The sequence below is a fragment of the Magnolia sinica genome, chromosome 7 (genome assembly GCF_029962835.1).
Source record: "Magnolia sinica isolate HGM2019 chromosome 7, MsV1, whole genome shotgun sequence".
In the NCBI taxonomy this organism is placed as follows: Eukaryota; Viridiplantae; Streptophyta; class Magnoliopsida; order Magnoliales; family Magnoliaceae; genus Magnolia; species Magnolia sinica.
Genome location: NC_080579.1, coordinates 59,380,198 through 59,402,397, shown reverse-complemented (window position 1 = coordinate 59,402,397; position 22,200 = coordinate 59,380,198). Strand labels below are relative to the sequence as shown.

Genomic DNA, 22,200 nt, shown 5'->3' with positions numbered 1-22,200 from the left:
AGGCATGCACCAACTTGATCCCTCTATTCCTGCTCTGTCATTAAGTTCTGGTTCTGAGTAGTTTTTATGAGACTTCTGGTCTGTAATAACTTTATAACTTAGCACTTGGCTGACTGATTTTGAGTTGGATACTATCAATGTTTTATGCTGGATATTTATTCTATGTGATGCTATGTTGAGTATCTCTTTCATTCTTTTGCTATACTCTCTTACCTCCTTATGTTTACTCTCATATATTCCTTTATTTAGTTCTCTTTTGTCATATTGTGACAAAAAGGGGGAGAATAGTTTGTTCTTAACGATGTGATTGTGAGAGGAGTAGCATTGATTATGTTACTCAGGGGGAGTGGGGGAGTATGTTTGAGCTTGTTGAATGAAATTGGTTGAATGTTGAATATTGAATATTGATTTGCAGGTATTTACCAGTTGTTTTACTTTTTGTTTATCTTGGTTATGTGTTTTATCACTAATTTGACAAAGGGGGAGATTGTAAGTGCTATAGTTTATATCCTTGTCTGTTGTCAAATTTGTGGTGCCAAAATCACTGTTATAAATAACTTGCATAAGTGAAGCTCTCTCAAGGATCAACATTCATAAACAAGCAAAGCTCACAAGACAAGACTCAAGCTGCAAGACTTCAAGAAGAGTTCAAGGCAGTTTGTACACTTTCAAGATTGAGCTACATCAAGGTTTCAACTACATCAAGGCTTCAAGGCTCATACTTCAAGGTCACTTGTTCCTAATGTTTCAATGTCCATACTTCATGGTTGAGGTTTGACTGACCATAGGTTGACCTTAGAAGTAGGTCATTTCAGATACATAAACCGAATGTTTATTTTACATGAGGTTGGTCTGTTCTTCGACTAGTCTTAGGCCTTCTCCAACTAGTCCTAGAGTTGCTTCGATCAGTCTAAGAAATTCCTCGATCAGTCGTGAGTTTGTTACAAATTTCGGATGAAATCTGTTAGGCTTCGACTAGTCCAGGAATCTGTTCGACCAGTCGTAGGAACAGTGTCGACTGCATCTACGACCAGTCGACAATCTTCGACTCGAAATCTAGCGAAGCTTTTCAGGACTTACGACCAGTCGAAGGAGACCTACGACCAGTCGTAGGTGACCTATAACCAGTCATAGGAGACCTTCGACCAGTCGTAGAACGGTCAAAGCATATCCCGCCGGATTTTTCAAATATCTGTTATTGCTTCGACTAGTCGAAGAGCTCTCTAGACCAGTCGAAAACACGATCTGCTCACGTATAAATAGTGCACGAATCTCAGAAGAAATCATTGAATTAATTAATCTATTCAAGCTAATCTTCGTCAAACTTCTGAGAGATAATTCTGTGCTCCATCTAAGCTAAATGTGCTTATTTAATATTCTCTTTCCTTAGCTTTATTTAATTGATTTTATTTCTGCTATTCCAATCTGATTTGATAAGAGGAATTGTTATTCCCTTTCTTTGGAATCAAAATCAATTAAGGCAAGCCCTATTTAGTTTAATTTAAAATCTATTAGAATTAGAACCATTGTAATTGAGTACTGGACATTGAACTTGGACATTCAATCATCTACTCTGATTTGGTTCTACCGGGCTGCTACATCGAAGGAGATAATCAGGTATTTTACATTTAATTGTAAATTCCTTTTTGTTTTGGTTTCTTTCAAGATTTGCCAGAAAAATCTTGTTATATTGGTTATCTGAGGAGAGCCAGGAAAACTCATAAGTGGGGTTTTTTAATTGTGTAAGCCCACAGACAAAGACACAATTGTAAAGGTTTTGGGTGAACCTGGGAAAACCTATTTTGTTAGTGAACGCTAATATCCCCTGTGTGAGGATATTAGGAGTGGAGTAGCATTTTGTGTGGTTGTTGTTTAACAGTCAGTGAACACACAGGCGAACCACTATAATCCCTTGTATTGTGGTTGAATGATTTATTCTTCTGATCTTTAATTATTCTTTTATGCGATGTATGTATGGTGGTGAATGTTGTAATCATTTAATTCAAGCTTTGTGAGAATGTTGTAATAGTTTAGAATTTATTTTCTACTATTCCTTTATTAGCTTGATATTTAATTTCTTTTAAAAGTTGTTCCAGCAAGGTTGCCCTGCCATTTTTATGGTGTATGGCTGTCCCTAGAACAATACATTTGTGATTCAATTCAGTTTGTATTTATTTTTGTATTCCTCTTTGGTTTGAGATTTAATACAAAGATCTTTCTAGAAATAAGGTTGTCCTACCATAAACTCTGGTTTTTTGTGTAAGGTTGTCCTTAGAACAACATTTGTATCAACCTCTCAAGATCTGAATTTTGAGGTTATTTTACTTTCCTGCGTTGTGATTTACTTTGGCTATCATATTCTTTTTAATTCCGCTGTTATAAGTTTTATTTGGCATTGTCCTATTTACCCCCCCTCTAGGACATATAGCTTGGCCTTTTCAGTATTGTATATTATTTAAACCTAAGAAAATTCCTAAACAATTACATTCTGTACATGATAATAGATAAAGACGTTGCACACGAGCAACTCTTCAGATGTGTCTAATGCACTATACTCATTAGCGTGTGGCCCTGATAGACGTATATCTAGATATACAGGTTGTGTTGTAAATGAGATTCAGTTCCACATCGAAGAACGTGAGAAGTATAGGACCACACAAAAAGTGGGGTGGTTGTGAAGGAAACGAATGAGGAGGATGAAATTGACTTTTATGTCATTTTGACGGATATTATTAAGCTGAGTTATTGTATGAGAAAGCGGGTGTACTTATTTAAAAGTGATTGGTGGGACATTGGAAATAAGAAATTGGGAATACTGACTAACAACTACTTTACGAGTGTGAATTTATCACGGAAGTGGTATAAGGACGACCCATTTGTCCTTGCTAGATAAGCCGAACAAGTATTTTACCTCGCTGACACCAAGTTAGGCGGCTCTTGGCACGTGTTGTAGAAAATAAAGTCCAGGAACCTATTTGACGTTCCCGTACCAGGAGTTGAAGATACCAAGGATAGGAGAATTGAAACGTATAGGGTTGAACAAGCATATCAAGAAGACATGTCATCTGGGGATACATGGACCAATTCAAGTGTTGATATTGATGTGGTGCAATTGGACAGAGATGATGTGTCACTTGATCATGTTGATGCTCAATAATACATGACATTGTTAGAGATGATAGCGGTTTCATTGACGATGACTTTGTAGACAATGAAGAAGAAATACTGATCAGCGATAATGATGGTGAAGAAGAAATAGTCTTAAGCGATAGTGATACAGATGACGATTATTAAATGTACACATGATTTATATGTCAGTTTTCAATTCGAATAATTTATGTATTCCATGTATACGTGAAAATTACGAGTCATGATTAATTCCTTTTATTAACTTGTTTATGATCCACATTTGCAGTTGAGTCAATTTCTGATCATGTCCTCCTCAAACCGGAGCGTATTAGAAACATGTAACATACTTCATCAGTTGTTGCAAATGGACGTTTCGTTCCTATCTTCTTCTGGTAGGGCCGAAGAGATACTCGGTCTAGTCGATGAGTGTATCGTGGAATATATCAACGATGACTCAGGTGAAAAATTATACCATCTCAAAGAAATTCCTGTGTTGATGGAGATATATAACTGCGGGAAACTTAATATGGAAAATACGACTCTGTCACTTGCACATCTGAATGGAGTCCCGAGAGATCAGATTTCTCCTATTGTGACTGGCAAGCTTATGTATAAAATGTCAAGTGCTTCACACAACATGACATATGCTTCTGAAGCATGCGATAACTTATGCAGGGAGTACTTCAGATAGTTTACCTCAAAGTTGTTTCATCAACGAAATAGATGTATTTAATATAGAATGACAATGTGTAATGCAAGTTTCAACGGTTATAGACTAAAGTTTACAGTTTTATTATATTTTGCTTGCATTATAATGCAATGGTCTAATCATATTTTAATCATCTCTCTAAGTATAAGCACAAATGCATTGTACCATCAACACTACTTATATAATGTTTTAATATATTCCACTTGTATTGACATTATTTAAATTTATAAGTTCATAGCTCGCACATATTCAATGATGGCACCAGGTGGGAGAACACGTCATTCACATTGGATCTACCCTTTCTACCCATGATGCGACGGAGCTAGCATCACCATCACATGTTGCATCGTAGGCGTCTAATCTCCCTCAGTCGCGCATACACCGGGCACTGTATGTAAGTCTAGACATATATTTCTTTTAATGACTTCTGTTTATGTTAAGACTTACATATTTCTTTTGCAACAGCATCGTCGACCAGCCGACGAGGACGTGGACCTACGTGTGGGTTACTTTTAGAGCGACTTATGCGTGAGGGTAGGGTGACGGTAGAGTTCCCATAAGATTACATTAGACCTGTTGGGAACAATGTCAAACTGTTTACGTCAGAGGTCGGTATCTTATGCCGATCTTTAATTCCCCCACCACCCCCCTTTGGGCAGACGTGACAGATGATGTGTGGCAGCTCATCCGTCAGCGCCTTCAAGTAAATTTTAGTAAATTAAAATTTATTTTATAAAAATTCATTTACTGTTAAGTTATTTTCTTAATAAGTTTATTGTTTTAATTTATTATTTACGAAACTGCAGGATAAATTTGACTTAGATTTAAGTGTTCGCACATCTCCCATGCTGTTGACGACATAATCACGGAGCGGTTCAAGGATCACAGCAGTAAGTTACACCAGCGGTACAAGCGGTGCGTGAGCCACGAGGAGGGCACACTGTCCACACCGCCGCACGTGACCTACGAGGACTGACAAATACTTTGCGATAGGTTTTCATCTAATTCTTTTCAGGTAATATTTACACATTTACGATATCTTAACGTAATAATTAAATTCATAATTAATAATAATTTATTATGAATAATGTGTTGAGAAGAGGAGCAAAATAAATTCTGATAACAGGGGAAAGTTAGAAGTAAACCACGTAACTGGTTAAAAGTCATTTGTACGACTTCGTCACGACATGGTAAGAAATTGTTCGTAATTATTACGTTTATATACTCTTTCCATGCATTTATATTAACTCTATTATCCTTTCGATTGCGCAGCGAGATTCCGTCACTGGCTAGGAGCCCAGACCAGCAGACTTCTACAAAGCGACTCACTGTTGGCAGGCGAAGGGATGTTGGGTACATCCTAGAGCCAGCCAGATTTGGGTAAAAATCCTTACATTGTAAAATTTAATTGCATTAAATTATAATAATATAATTCATTATAAAAATTCATATGTTTTCATTATAGGAGGAGATGGACACCTTATGTAGTCAGCCCACTCCCGATGGTACTCAGTGGAGTGAGGCAGAGATCCTGAGTCAGGTGCTTGGCACCCATTCTAGATATGTGTATGGGCTTGGCCATGGTGCTAAGCTCATGGCACCCGCTAGAGCTTCCTCCAGCCGATCCATTGTCGTTGGCGAGAGCACCGTACGCGGACCTGATATTGCAGAGAGAGAGGTTCAATAGTCACAGGTCGTCGTTCATGACATCAGAAAGTAGCTGGATAGGCAAAGGGAGGAGCAGGAGAGGAAGATGATGGAGGAGCTGGCGAGGCAGAGGGAGGAGTAGGAGAGGAGGATGGAGAAGATGCGGGTGGAGCATGAGCGATGGATCATGGAGATGTTTCAAACTCTCGCTACACACTTATCCACTGATGCCCCACCACCTCCACCTTCATCTTTGTGACTTTTTGTATTTTTTTTATGATGTTAAACTTATATGTATTTATGCGTGAATGAATGTGATGTGGATAAGATTGGTTGTGTTTGGATGAATGTAGTTTATGTTTGGATGGATTTACTAGTTTAGGATTAGATGGATGTGAATGTGAATATGATGAAATATATTATATAACAGGTGTATATTGGGATGAATATGATGAAATATATTGTAATAGGTGTATATTAGGAATTTTATGCTGGAATATTTTTTTTAAAAAAGAGACTTTTAGCCGCGAAAATTTTCGTCACTAAAAGTTTGGTAATTATTTTTAGCGACGAAAAAGATCATTGCTAAAAGTTTAACATTTATTTTTTACCCACGAAAATATTCGTTGCTAAAAGTTTTGTAATTATTTTTAGCGACGAATACGATCATCGCTAAACATTCAGCATTTATTTTTAGCCACGAAAATATTCGTTGCTAAAAGTTTTGTAATTATTTTCAGAAACGAAAACGATCGTCGCTAAAAGTTTAACATTTATTTTTACCCGCAAAAATATTGATCGCTAAAAGTTTTGTAATTATTTTTAGCGACAAAAACGATCGTCGCTAAAAGTTTAACATTTATTTTAAGCCGCGAAAATATTTGTCGCTAAAAATTTTGTAATTATTTTCGGCGATGAAAATGATCGTCGCTAAAAGTTTAACATTTATTTTTACCCACGAAAATATTCGTCGCGAAAAGTTTTGTAATTAATTTTAGTGACGAATACGATCGTCGCTAAAAGTTTAACATTTATTTTTATCCGCGAAAATATTCGTTGCTAAAAGTTTTGTAATTATTTTTAGCGACGAAAATGATCGTTGCTAAAAGTTTAACATTTATTTTTACCTGCGAAAATATTCGTCGCTAAAAGTTTTGTAATTATTTTTAGCGATGATCGAAATTGCTGCTAAAAGTTTTTTGAGCGACGAAAAAATTCATCGCTAAAAAGCTTGCCTTTGCCGACAACTCAAATTTTTCGTCCATAAAAACCTTTTGCGTCAGTCTTTTAGCGACGAAAATTTTCGTCGCTAAAACTTTTTAGCTACGAAAATTTGGCTTTTAGCGACGAAAATTTCGTCGGTAAAGGTGGGATTTCTTGTTGTGGTGGTGCATGGTTTGTAGCTTAGATTACTTGCCACTAGGGTCTTCACTATTCGACAGTCCCAAGCATACACAAAGGGCACGAGTAAATTGACGTAAGTTCATTTCATTGATAACCTTCTTTATCCACTAATACCATGAAATGACATCATCAGAAATATGAATTACAGGTAGCCCCACCATTTGATCGTCTAAAATTTGGTTGAACTCTTGAAATTGTTCGACTGTGTAGATCCAGCTGGCTGGATCATGACCATCAAATCTAAGAAAACCAAGCTCAACCAATCGGTGGTATGCCTGATTTCGTTGTAAACCCCTGAATTCAGCTATAACTCCATTTGACTCTGTTCTTGCATGAGTTGCACGGAAGAAGCAATCTGTTTAAAACAATTTAACATTTCTTGTAGTTGACCACGAAGATTGCTGACCTCATGTGCAAGCTCCACATTGGAAACCATGGTTAACAATATCTGTGAACAATCCAAAGATTGCTGATTCTGATACCGAATTTACGTAAATATGTCAGGAAAATATAGAGAAAAAAAAGAATAAGAAAGGGGTAAGAAACTACTTAGAAGGTGGTGGGCCTTCTCGGTTCTTAAATTTTTACTCTTTATTCTCCACTTCTAAATACTCTTATTTTATAACAACTGAAATAAATAAATAAATAAATAACTATTTAAATTTAAATATAATAACCGAAAGAGAGAATTAAGATAAATATGATATTCTTATTCAAATTTCAAACTTCCTAAACCTAGGGTAAGAATTAATGTGATTCCCTTTACTCTATGTTTGTGCATGATCAGTGAGCTGTACAACAACAAATTCATTTTCATTTGGAAATGTTTAAGCAGTCACAAGTTGGGACCTGTACATGAACATGATGTAAGGCAGCCTATGAGAGGACACAACACATTTGTGTGCGCAGAGACAGGGCACATAAGTGCATTAGGAGATGTGAATCGCATCTATGATAGCATGGGTGGTAGTGCTGCATCACTGGAGATGTTGCACGCTTTAGCACCGGGAGTGCAACTTTGCATATAGTGCTGATTGAAGGTTAGAACTGAACATGTGCTGGGATTGTGACGCGTGTAGTGTTTAGGCTATATGTTATACAATGTGCATACGACCATGGTTGCATATAGCACGAGCTAATTTTGGAGCTGTGGAGTGCCAATAACACTGAAATTATGAGCGGAGTGTTGGAAGGGCAGTTTAGGACTGTGCCATACTGGCTAGGCTAGTTGGTTTTGTCGCGCAGGGTCTTGCTTTGCCTGACGTGGTAGTGCTTGATTTTAAGCATGCTAAGTGTTGAGTGCTCCATTTGTTGAAAGATTCACTGGGTCAGAGATGTTTCCTGTCAAATCCAAAACGTCCATTTGTTTCATTTTAAGGCATGGCCCAAAAATAAGGTAGATCCAAAGCTTAAGTGGGCCACACGACAAAAAATGGAGATTGTATCCCCACCGTTGAAATATTTGTGGGGCCACAGAAGCTTTTTGGATTGGGCTGATATTTATGTGCTTTCACTTCATTTTAGTGGGAATGATCTTTTGAAGGGTTGGGCTGTGTTACGAACGGTTTGGGTGGCATATATACATCATGGTGGAGCCCAAAAAGGTTTGAACCTAACTCCCTTTCCCACTGTTTCCGGTCGTCTCGTCCACTTGAGTTTTGGATCTCCCTGATTTGTCTTATGTCATGATATGAGCTGCCAAACGGATGAACAGAGTGGATTTCACACAAACATCACGGGTGAGTCTCACTAGTCCTAGTCAGGCCATTCGAACATGGGCACCGGGGCTGTGATCAGCTTTCGCTATGGCTAAGTGGCCTGGGGTTGGAAGCTAGGTGGGGCCAACCATGGTGTTTATGAGAAATTTACCCAGTTCATCTGTTTTGCCAACTCATTTTGAGACATGCATCCAAAAAATGTCATAGATCCACGCTCAAGTGAGGCCATACAGCAAGGAAACGGTTGGAATTGAACGCTCACCGTGGACACAAATTGCTAGGCAAGAGAGGTTTTCTGCAGAATCCAGACTGTTTTGCTAAGTTTATTTTACGGCATGTGCTAAAAAAATAAATAAAATGAGGCAATCCAAAGCTCATGTGAGTCACACGACAGGAAATAGTGAAGATTGTATGACTACCGTTGAACATTAGTGGGGCCGAAAGCTTAATCCCTTTCTGAAGGGCGGATTGGGAACTACCCCACCAGGACCTCGCTACATAGGGACGGACATGTTAGGGCTCTGTAGGGCTCACCATTATCTATATGTTTTATCCACACCATCCATCTACTTTGAATGATCATTTTAGGATACATACCCAAAATGGAGGCAGATCGAACGCTCATGTGGACCACACCACATGAAACGGTGGGGATTTAAAGCCTGCCATTGAAAACATCCTTCGGCCCACCGTGATCGTTTTTTTTCCATCCAACTGATTCACAAGGTCACATAGACCTGTATTAAGGGAGAACATAAATATAAGCTTGATCCAACACTTCTGTGGCTCCAAAGAAGATTTCAACGGTGGTCTTTAAATCCCCACTGCTTCATGTGGTGTGTTTCACTTGAGCCTTCGATCAGCCTCCTTTTAGGAATCGCAGCCTAAAATGATCTGTCGAAGTAGATGGACAGTGTGGATAAAACACATAGATCACGGTGGGCCTCACAGAGGGCCTGACATGACCATCCAGCGAGGTTAGGACCCAATCCGCGCAGGGCAGATCGAAGGCTCAAGTATAACACACCGCATGAAAGAGGATTTAAAGCCTACAGTTGAAAACATCCTACCCTCCACCGTAATGTTGATTTGCCATCCAAACATTCTTATAAGTTTTGGAATTTTGCATAATCAATAATAGCCACACAATTTCATTGTCATCATCAAATTATTTAGGAGGAAAGTCCACAAGATAAAAAGACTCTCCTAAAGCTATTAACCTAAAACTAAGGCCGTCTTGATCCACCACAAATTACTATCATGATAAGAATTGATCATGAAAGAAAATCATTTCCCTTCGAACTGAAACAATGATTCTTTTATGTCGTGCATTTTAATTAGAATTTCTCTCATTCTGGGACGATCCTTCGGTGAATATGCAACACATGAAAGACCGATTCTTATCAGAGCTTCCAAACACACTTCTTTCCTACTCTGCCAATCTATTCTGTCTCATTCTCTGTGTTTCCATGACTTCCACCAGTATCATTGCTGTTTGTGTTGGTGTTGCTGCTAGTGCTGTTACTTCTCTCAGAGTCATCATCATTTTCCAGCAGGCTCAGATCAACAATTTCCACAACACGATTCTCAAACACTGCAGTTGCAAATTTATTCAGGTTTAATCCATCCTTGGACATGTCATCTATTGGCTTCTTGCCTGTGAAAATCTCCAACAATAGTATTCCATAACTATAAACATCTCCACTTGTCGATGCTTTGCTGCCTATACCATAATCTGGCCATTAAGAAAATAGATAAACATAAGTCAGTTTATGATCGTTGCAAACTTTCATAGGGAATAATCAGTACGTTAAACCTTAGAGGATGGAGATTTTGTTTATATATATATATATATATATATATATATATATAGACACACACACACACAGTAGGTTAAACATATATATATATATATAAGTTTGTTTCTGATTAGTTTGAACCATTTGATGACATAAAACAAACACTTCGGATTCTTTCTGCAATTTCCATGCTGATTATTGCGGTTTTCGGAAACACACAAGGATCCCGTCTACAGCTTCTACTGTGATAATGGATTAAAAACCTTCTATGCCTTCACTACGAAATATCACACTTGTGTGCAGGATCTGGGCCATTTATCTAATGGCCTCAACAGTGTGAAAATCTTGGTAGAGGTTGGTTTTTAGACTAATGTTCTACAAATAAATGATTAAAAGAAAAAAAACAACAATGGCTAAAATATAAAAATAAGGCTAAAGATTTATATATAGGATCTTCCAGCATGAAGATTTCTAGGTTGTACTTGTTCATTTTCTAGGTCGATGACAAAAGATTAATCATTTGGATCAACGAGCCTTGGACATACTAGCATGAAATGGTGCGAAAGACACCGTGGACATTTTTGTTGAGGATGGCTATACAGAAATTGTTAGTCTTGGTTTTTTTTGGGAGAATTTTTATTGTTATCTTTAACAAAAATTTCAGTGGATGATTCCCTAAAACTAGCTCTTTGATTTCTTAATTAGCTGTTGAGATATATTACAATAGTGGTCTGTTAGTTGGTTAGTTCGTTAGTTTCTTAACAGCACTTTAGATATATACATAGATGGTACTATAAGGTTGACCTGAGGTCGAGTTGTGTGTCGAAAATCAGCGCTGTGCATTTAATGGGTCCCTTTAGGTTATGGGAAATCCCAAAAATCAGCCCTATACAGAAATTAGGTGGGCCATACCATCTAAAACCATGTAAAGACATGCTTAAAATATATAAAAGCACTTGGTGGGGCCCACCTGAGTTTTGAATGAGGCTGAAATTGGTCCGACCTCTCATCCAAGTGTGACACACATAATAGATGGGCTGGATTTGTGTACCACATCTCGATGGGCCTAATAAATGATTACGAAGGTTTTAATGGGAGGGTAACTCCTCTCAACTGTTGTATGTGGTGTGGCCCACCCAAGTTATGGATTGACTTGATTTTTAAGCCTATGGCCCACCATGTAATGGTGCATCTGACTAATGGGGCAGATGTTCAACACACATCTCGGTGGGGCTCACACAGCTCAAACTCACCTGGGCACTTTCTTGCGTGCGCACCTTTGTATACGTGATATGGGCACAAAATTTGAACGGTCCAGGTGATGCGGAACCCCTTGAAACCTTAAAGGCCTAACTTTCAGCCTGATAGAAAACTCTGGTGGGTCATAGAAAAGAGAAATGCAAACAAGGCAGGAAACTATTTCATGGCCCACCAGAATTTCGTCCAGTCTGCTTATTCGAGCCCTCGAGTCTACTCAGCATGGCTGGATTTTGAGTTGAGCTGAGTTGAGCGTTTAGTTTTTCAGTTTTAAAGCATGATATACTATAAGGAATGAAACTTGTCAGGAAATGTGAAAAAATCGTAAACATGCTCAAGCCCAGGAGCATTAATTTTTGGGCTTGAATTATATTCTAAGGCACAGCCCACAGACGTGATATTCCAGTCTAAGCCCAACCTGAAGCAGTCAATGGCCCTGGTCTGAGCCAGTATCCCGTCTACCGATTTCTGGATATGTCAGGTCATACCCTAGTCCAGGTACCATATTTGACGTCCTAGGTTTGGATCGTGTCATGCTTGGGTTCGTAGTGTACCCATCAGGTCTAGAACTGTTTCTTTATAGTTGTTATTTCTAAAACATGGGCGACATCCACTATTGAATCCATTCTTTGGAAAATGTCAGTTGTAAGTTGTAACAAAATCCCACCGGGTGCCTTAGGCATAGGAGATTGCTCTTCCATGTTCAGGTTAGAAGCCATTCCATCTTCTCCTCGCTGTAAATGCCAACTTTATATGGGTATGCATGCCTAGGAAAAATCCTTTCCCGATTTCCTCCTAGACTGATTTATGGACCATTTTAAAACTACTCCTAATGCCATACACATTGTAGAGATGGGGCAAGTCCTTTTAGGGTAAGGTTTTTCTATTGCGAGTGAGTTGAACTCGAGTGTGTTTATGAAATCCAAAAAAGTTTAACGGGTTACCCCATCTTCAAAGTTGGACATCCCAAAAAATATACCAATCTACCCATCACGTCGCACCACATGAAATGAAATTGGAGGTTTTCTCATGGTTCTTCTTTATGCTTCACCACATTGTTTATATGTTATCCAACTCATGAATTACCAGAGTTCCACCCACGATGATGGGATACTCCAAATAATATTAAACTTTTACAATCATTAGATACATCACATCATAGTAAACATGGACAACCATGGAAATCTCCAATTTAATTTATTGGCCGACATGATGGTTGGATCAACCTAATTTTCGGGGGCCATATGACCTATACAATAAGCTTATTTACAGGACTCAGGCATTGTAACCATAATACTATCATATATAATATTATACTATTTATATGGGTACCTGATACACCATATATAATATTATACTATTTATATGGGTACCTGATACACGATCCAATTGGACCCTTTATCTAAATGGTTTGAGGATGTGGATCCGAACTCAACCTGATTTTAAAAACAGGCCCAAAATCAATGGAGTTAGGAATGATACCTGGGGCAATATAGCCAATGGATCCCTTTAGTTCGACTGTGCTACTCTGGTTCTCCGAAGGAAAGAGAAGTCTGGCCAATCCAAAGTCCCCAACACTAGCAGTCATCTCATCATCCAAGAGCACATTGCTGGGTTTCAGATCACATTGGGCCACAGGTGGGTCACAATCATGGTGTAGATAGTCCATGGCGGCAGCTACATCTATACTGATGTTCAGTCTCTGAAGCAGATTCAATCTCATCATACTCGCGCTCCCCTTCGGATGCAGCCACTCCTTCAGACTGCCATTAGACATGAAGTCCATAACAAGAGCTTTAAATTCGGCTCCATTGTGGTCGATGCTTGTGCAGGACGTGATGATCTTGACCAGGTTTCGATGCCGAATGTTCCTTAGAGTCTTGCATTCTAATGCAAAGCTCTTAGAAGCTTTCCTTTTTTTCAGGTCAAACACCTTAATGGTAACGGTGGTGGTTATTTCATTTTCACCACCAATAATTCCTTTATAAACAGAGCTGAAGCCTCCCTTACCTATCAAATTCCCTGAGTCAAAGTTGTTTGTTGCAGATAAAATATCTTGGTATGATATTTTCCAATGTCGACCTTTGAAGGAAGCACCCCATGAACTTCTTCTAATATCACTCTCATGTCTCCTTGAATTCGCTATGGATATTAAACAGAAGAGAACACATAAAAGTACTGCAGAGCTAGCAATTGGAAGAATGATTTTGAGCTTAAGAGAAGAAGACCCATGCTTGCTGCATGCAGGCAGCTTCAGCTTCTTCTGTGTATCCTTGCTGTCACTACAGAGCCTCTTATTTCCTTGCAATGATTCCCAGCTGATGTTTCTGAGAACCCCTTGGACCGGCACCCTTGCTTGGAGATTGTTGAAAGACAAATTCAGGTTCTGCAGAAACCTGAGCTTCTCTAAGACCATTGAGATCTGTCCAGATAGATTATTAAATGAAAGATCCAAGCTCTCAAGGGTTCCTAATCGGCTAAATGATTCCGTTATCAGGCCTTCGAATCGATTCCTGGCCATGTTCAGACCTTGTAAGCTTGAACAGTCGCCAATGGAGACAGGAACAGTCCCTGATAGCTCATTCTCAGAGAAGTCCATGAAACCGAGCATGTTCAGCTTACCCACTTCAATTGGCAGGGGACCATTAAGAAAGTTCCGAGCTAAGGTCAAGTTAAATGTTAAATGCCGGAGATTGAAGAGCTCTTTGGGTATGTTTCCTGTGAGGTTGTTGCCAGAGACATCCAACCGTTCCAGATTCTGACAGTCACCTGTGCTCTGCGGAATCCTGCCATAGAACTGGTTATCACTTAAATTGAGCCGATACAGCTGTGTAAGATTACTGAAAATGTCTGGTATTTCTCCGACAAAGCTGTTTTCTTCGAGGGAGAGTCTCTGCAGTTTGTGGAGTATGCCAATGGACTCGGGGACGCTACCCGTGAAGGAATTCAATTGCAGATCTAAGGTTGTTAGGTTGCGGTAGTTTTGGACGCCATGTGGGAAGGAACCTGAAAAGAGATTGTCATCCACACTAAAATTTTCGATATGGGCGGAGAGATTCCCAGTCGAAGTTGGGAGCTGGCCTGCTAATTGATTGGTAGTCAGTGAGAACACCTCCAAGTGGGTGCAGTTTGTAAGAGAATCGAAAAAACGACCGATGATATCAGTGGTGGAAGTGAGAGCGTTTTTGGCTAGATTCAACCAGAGAAGATCATGCATGCTTCCGAGTGAAGGAATTGAACCACCGAAGTTATTTTTCGATAAGTCGAGGGATTCAATTCTGGAGATGTTCGATAAGGAACCTGGAATGGGTCCGTGGAATTCATTGGCAGACATGAGGAGTTCCTTCAGGTTGGGAAGCTGGAGACCAATGTCTTCTGGAAGCTCTCCGGTGAGCTTATTGTCTGTCACGGAGAACAGCTCAAGAGAGGAGATGTTGTAAATCGAGGAAGGGATCACGCCACTGAGTTGGTTCTAGGAGACCTGCAGATCATTGAGATTCCGGAGATGTCCGAGTTCTTTTGGAATATCACCGGAAAGTCCATTTCTTGCAAGGGAGAGATAGATAAGAGATGTGAGATTTCCAATGGAAGGGGGAATTGGACCCACAAGTTGGTTGACGGAAAATTGAAGAATTTGGAGTTGTGTGAGAAAGCTGAGAGAGGAAGGGATGTTTCCAGATAGTTGGTTGTATGTAAGATCGATTACTAGGAGGCTTAAGCAATGAGAGAGATTGCTAGGAATAGTACCATCAATGGAGTTGTTATAGAGGAGGAGCCTTTGGAGGAGAGGGAGACGGCCGAGTTGTGAAGGAATTGGGCCGTGGAAGAAGTTATCAGAGAGGTCAAGAGTTTGGAGGGAAGAGAGGTTAGATAGGTGTGGGGGGATGATACCAGAGAGGCCGAGGCCTTGGAGGCTTACATCACGGACACGTGTTCTGTCGGAGGTACAGGAAATGTGTGGCCAGTTGCAAACAGGGAATCTGTTGTTCCAGCCCACCAGCTCATTCTGAGGGTCCGAAGATATGAATTGGGATTTGAAGGATAGAAGGATTTCCATATCACTGGAGTTGCTGCCCATACAGTAGAGGAAGCAGCAGCAAGAGAAGCAGAGAAGGATAAGGATGTGAGCGCCATATTTCTTCTTCATAAGGATTTTGGACAAAAGGATACGTATCTAGGTTGGACGTGGTTAGACTAGGAACTTACCAGGTTTTAAAGCAGTATTTTGGACTACGGAGTCAGGTATCATGTCAGAGTCGTTTCCTACTGTAATATTTCCTTTTTAGCCACCTACCTTATTAGGCCCGTCCAAACTTACTTTACCAAACTAATCCCTACTGTACGGATGCACTTTTACAAGACCAAAATGCCTCTGCCATTCCTTTTGGAAGCTGATTGGCTGGTGTGCGAAGAAGAGCACTCCTGGAGCTCCGAGTTGTCCGAATGGTTTAAAAGAGATTGAAGTTAAATGGGCCCCACCGCTATGTATTTATTATATCCACAATTTCCTCCATATTTTGAGATCATTTTAGAGCATTATCCAAAAAAGAAAAAAAAAAAAGAATCATATCCAAAGATCAACTGGACCACACCACAAATAGCAGCGGGGATATTAATTTTCACCGTTAAAAGTTTCGTAGGGCCACCATAACATTTATTTTCCTTCCAATCTATTCATAAGGTCACAAAGACCTGGATGAAGACAAAAAATATATTTCATATTGTAAGTGCTATATTGTATAAAGCACACTTTTGTTTGTCAAATTTCGTTTAGAAAAAATAACTTATGAAGTAGACCTTATAATGTAGATCAAGATTGAAGGTTCAAGACGTTACTAAAGTTCAAGTCAAGTAGAGGATTAAGATGGAAAATTCATGACTTTACTGAAGTTTAAGATTAAGATGGAAAGTTTAAGTTCTACTAAGTTCAAGATGATTGAGTTCAAGTTCTACTAAAGTTCTAGTATAAGATCAAGCTTCATTTTCAACTTCAAGCTCTATTAAAGAATCAAGTAGAAGAAAAGGTTACATAAAGTTCAAGTTACTTCAAAGTTTAGTCATTTCAGGTATAATAAACCTTAGAAAGACCTTAGGCTTAGGTACTTTCAAAATATAACTTAAATGAGTTTTTTATGCTTATGTTAGGCTAAAGTTCGAATAGTTTAAACTAAGGTTCGACTAATCTAAGTTATGGCTCGACTAGTCTAAGGATTTTTTGACTAGTCCTAGTTTAAATTTTAAAAAAATGGATTTTTCCATTACTTCTTCGACCAGTCGAAGATAGGCCTTTAACCAGTCGAGGGTTGCTCAACTCGAAATCCAGTAACTGAATCAGTTCGAATTTTGTGTACCCTCGACCAGTCGAACAGGGCCCTCGATCAATTGAGATGGACAAACCAAGTCAATGATTCAACGGACCCTTTTCCCATTCTCTAATCTTAAGTCAGGAGGGACTGGATCCAGACCATCCACCTAGCAATCCCTACAGTGGATGGATATGATTCATTAACCGGTGTGAACTTTTCCTACCAACTCATGAGAAAGAGAGAGAGAGAGAGAGAGAGAGAGAGAGAGAGAGAGAGAGAGAGAGAGAGAGAGATCCCCATTATTATCAAGCTATTGCATGGTATTTATAAATTTTTAATAACTTTTTTATTTTAATTTCTTGATATCTTATTTTCTGAATCTAATTTTATAAAGAGAGTAAATACTCTTCGTTGAGATCTTAAGGAATTTAAACAAGTAGCCTTTGGTTTAAATCTATTTAAAATCAATCTAGAACCTTGAACCTTTATCTATATGACTGAACATTAAACAATCTAGTACAAGAGAAGTGGTTCTACAGCTACATTGATTGATATATATTCAAAAGGAGAAGATAAGTATACTTTGCTTTTTTAGTTTGATTTTATTGAGATAATTAGAAAATATCATTTTTTTTTTGTTTTATTGAGATACCAAGAAAATCTCATTTGTTGGTTTTTCTGAGATAGGTAGAAAATTTTCAGAGAGGTTTTTTTTTTGTGATAACCCTTTAAAATCACAACTGTATTAGATTTTAATGTGACCCTAAGAAAACCTTATTTATAGTGAAAGCCAATAACACGTGGATAGTGATTATTGGGAGTGGAGTAGGTGTGGTTATTTGAGAACAGTTGTTATACACACCGAACCACCATAACTCTTGGTATTGTGGTGAATGTTTTCTTTTTGCATTTGTAGAGAATGTATATAATTTCATTTATGCAAAAGTGGTGAATGTTTGTAATAAATGACTTTATTTTCTCTTTCTTGGTTTGAGATCTTGATTCTTACAAACATTCGTGAAATAAGGTTGTCCTACCTAAACCTGTTTTGGGTGTAGGTTGTCATACGAATTAGTTTGAATCAAATTTTCAATACTAGTGCGATTGAGATTTCTAATTTATTTAATATTTCAGCACTTTAATTTTTTATTTGATATAGTCCTATTCACCCCCTCCTCTAGGACTTTTTAAGCTCGCCTTTTCTAGTGGTATCAAAGCTAAGTTACTCATTTTTTTTAAAGATTAATTTCCTTAAGTTAAAAGATCTACAGTTTTTATAATGTCAAATTTCGATATCTTGTCTATTACCAGGCCACCACATTTTAATGGCTCTAACTTGCATACTGTAAAGCTAGAATGAAGAATTTTCTAAAATCCTTAGATGAAAGCATGTGGCAAGCCACTGTAACCAAATGGAAACCTCCTATGACTGAGGTAGTAGCTGAAGACAGAACTAAGTTCATGAGAGAAATTGCATTCTACTTATGGACTGGATCTCAACGAAGTGAAAGCGGTGCTAATGTTAAGGCCTTAAATGCCATAACCTGTGCTCTATCACCTAATGAATTCAAGAGAATTATTTCATGCGATACAATTAAAGAAGCCTATGATATTCTTGAAATGACACCTGAAGGAACTACTATAGTTAAGAAATCAAAAGTTCAACTCATCACTACTAGATTTGAGAAGATTCATATGAAAGAAAATGAAACTTTCATGAACTTTTATATGAAACTAAATGATATAGTAAATTCCATGTGGGGTCTAGGAGATGGAATCCCAGAAAGCAAAGTCTGTGCATAATATGAATGTTGATGTAATGAATGTTACTTTATGCTATATATGCTTGGAGTATGCATTGGCATTGGAATGGAAAATGTATATGTCATAATACAGGGGAAGCTCACATTGAGGGGGAGCAGTAAATTTTTTGCACATTCATAAAAGCTGCAACAAATCTTCTACAACATAGGATTAAGAATACAAGATTTCATTTTAGCTGTTGTAATAATAAGTATTTTGTCACGAATTTGACAAAGGGAGAGATTGTAAGTGCTATATTGTATAAAGCACACATTTGTTTATCAAATTTCGTTTAGACAAAATAACTTGTGAAGTAGACCTTATAATGTGGATCAAGATGGAAAGTTCAAGATGCTACTAAAGTTCAAGTCGAGTAGAGGAACAAGATGGAAAGTTGAAAACTCCACTAAAGTTCAAGATCAAAATGAAAAATTCAAGTTCTATTAAGTTCAAGTTTTACAAAAGTTCTAGTAAAAGATCAAGCTTCATCTTCAACTGCAAGCTTTATTGAAGAATCAAGTAGAACAAGTTTCATGAAGTTCAAACTACTTCAAAGATCAATCATTTCAAGTATAATAAACCCTAAATAGACCTTAGGCTTAAGTACTTTCAAAACATAATTTAAATGGGTTTTTATGCTTATGTTAGGATAAAGTTCGACTAGTCTAAGCTAAGGTTCGACTAGTCTAAGTTGTGGCTCGACGAGTCTAAGGATTTTTCGACCAGTCCTAGTTTAAATTGAAGAAAAATGGATTTTTTTCTTTACTTCTTCGACCAATCAAGCAAACTACTTAACCAGTTAAAGATAGGTCTTCGACCAATTGAGGGTTGCTCGACTCAAAGTCCAGCAACTAAATCAGTTCGGATTTTGTGCACCTTCGACCAGTCGATGACCATTCTCGACCAGTTGAACAAGGCCCTTGACCAGTCAAAGATTTGTTTTATCTTATTACAATGGCTCATAATAGGATATACTATGCCCAGGAGACAATAGCTTACAATAAGATATACCAATCTCATAAACAAACATAAGAGAATCATGAAGATTAGAAGAGATTCCGTCATCTAACCATGCCAAAGGGACGATGGTGAACAACAAGATTTCCTAATTTTACAATCTGAATACATGAAAAGAACATACTCAAAGCTATCGCAGATCTACTGTAATTTGCGTCACAATAAACTATTAAAAACTGAAAGTATTTCTTAAGAATCAAACTATAATCAAAGAGTGTTCAACATAAACATGAGTCAAAGGAATAGAAAACATCGCATCACGCTACAAGCTTCACCTCTTAGCCTTAGCTAAGAGGTTTAGCCAACCATAGACATGATTGGAACTAAAAGCTTAGAAGAAAGCATGAAAAACTAATGAAGGAAGAAGAAAAATACTTGGCGACGGCTCTCCGCCCTTGTGCTTCACTCCTCCAAACCCTAGATTGATTAGATAGATCCCCAAGGATGCCTTAGGGACTCTTATTTATAGTTATGCAACACTTCCTTTCGCACCTCTTTGAAAAAATCTGAAAACTGCCTCAAATTTATGCACTTCGCGTAACTCTGCTTAACTTCACGCGATCCGTTCCATGACATCAAACAAGCTTCGATATCATCGAAGGTTTCTTTTCTATGTGCTTTTTTCACACTTTTATAGCTTCATCTGGAATCTGTAACCTTTCATGTCATCGAACCTACCTTCGATGTCATCGAAGAGGCATTCGATGTCATCAAGCATTGTTCGAGGAATCGATAATGTGTCCAAAACAATCCAGAGAGTTAATCTAATTTCTTTAATAAATTCGATGTCATTGAAGAGACTTTCGATGTCATCGAGCTGATCTTCGAAGTCATCGAGCAGATCTTCGATGTTATCGAGTAATCGAAAATGGTACCCAATGTGTCCAGTGAGTTTTACCAAAATTCTAGAGAAAATTTAATGTCATCGAGTAGGTCTTTGATGTCATCGAGCAAAGCTTTGAGTCATCGAACAAGTTCTCGAGTCATCGAAAAACGTTTTTAATTTTTCCAGAGACCAAGTCGATTTTTCTTCATAAATTCGATGCCATCAACCTGTGTTCGATGTCATCGGATGTGTCCTCAAGTCATCGAATGATGTTCGATGACACAGTCAATGTGTATTCCGCGCTTATTCTTTCGGCTTCGTTCCTTCTCCACTTGGTTTTCTTGAATCTTGGGACCTTGAAATCTTCAATCTTTGTCTCCTAAGATCCATTCTTTGCCTTGGTGATCTTTGAGTGTCAAATCCATACTTTTAGCATATTTTCCAATCTAAGCTCTTAAATTCACCTTACAACACAAACATAAGTAAAAAGGACATTAAGCAGTATCATATTCATAAAACTAAGATATAAATGGGGTTCAATATGCAATATTTGACCCTCAACAGTGAACCCCATATGAAAGAATTATAAGATGCAGACTTAACAATGTGGATGGATCAGGATCTTTAAAGGTAAATTAAACCTCACATCCCATGACCAAAACACTTTAGGTATATAATCCCCATTAAAAACACTCTAATCTATTAAAAAACACGGAAAATATGTTTTATAGATTAGATAATAGAAAACTAAGTTGAAAAATTATATAAAAAAGCTGTCAAGTTTGCTACTTCCTTCGAGTCATCGAACACGACTCGATGACATCAAATAAGTGTTATAGGATGTCCAGCAACCGCATAACATTTTGGACCAAAATTTTGAGTCATCAAACACGTCTCAATGACATTGAATATTCATGTTCTATGACAACGAATATGACTTAATGACATCGAATAAGTGCCTTCGGATGTCCAGCAAGCTCAAACTGAAAATCACCTGAAAATTCGATGAATCGAACAAACGTTCAATGACATCGAAAATCAACATTTGATGACATCGAATGTGTCTTAATGACATTACGAATTGAACAATTTATGTTCGGCAAGCTCAAACTGAAATTCACTTGAAAATTTGATGACTCGAACAACCGTTTGATGACATCGAACATCAACCTTTGATGACATCGAATGTGGCTCGATGACATCGAGAATTGAGAAACTTATGTCTAGCAAACTCTAAAGAAAAATCACTAAAAAATTCGAGGAATAGAACTTGATTCGATGACATCAAAATTCAAATTTCGATGACACAGAATCACATTTGATGACATTGAATAAAGACAAGAAAATGTCCAGGAAGCTCTGGAGAAAAATTGCTTAAAAATTCGAGGACTCGAACTCGATTCGATGACATCAAAATTCAAATATGGATGACATTGAATCACATTCGATGATATCGAATAAAGATAGGAAATCCAGCAAGCTTTAAACATTTTTCAACGAAAATCCCGTGTCATCGAATTGTCACTCAATGACATCGAAGGTGGCCTTTGATGACATCGAACCAACTTCAATGACATCGAATGCA

General features: G+C 38.0%; 1 protein-coding gene across 2 annotated transcripts; it reads right to left on the bottom strand.

Annotated features, from left to right (window-relative positions):
* Nucleotides 1–10,079: 10,079 nt before the first annotated feature.
* LOC131251370 (LRR receptor-like serine/threonine-protein kinase EFR) lies at nt 10,080–14,997 on the bottom strand. 2 transcript variants are annotated; one of them, XR_009173784.1, is made up of 3 exons: nt 13,146–14,997; nt 13,037–13,099; nt 10,080–10,342 (listed from the first exon to the last, which is right to left on the bottom strand). XR_009173784.1 is itself a non-coding variant. In XM_058252048.1 (2 exons), exons 1-2 carry the CDS (start codon nt 14,995–14,997, stop codon nt 13,095–13,097), a joined length of 1,857 nt encoding a protein of 618 aa, XP_058108031.1. In that variant the 3' UTR covers nt 12,343–13,094. The 2 variants fall into 2 exon arrangements, 1 of the variants encoding a protein (XP_058108031.1); XM_058252048.1 differs by lacking the exon at nt 10,080–10,342 and having other exon boundaries at nt 12,343–13,099.
* Between the last annotated feature and the right edge of the window lie 7,203 nt (nt 14,998–22,200).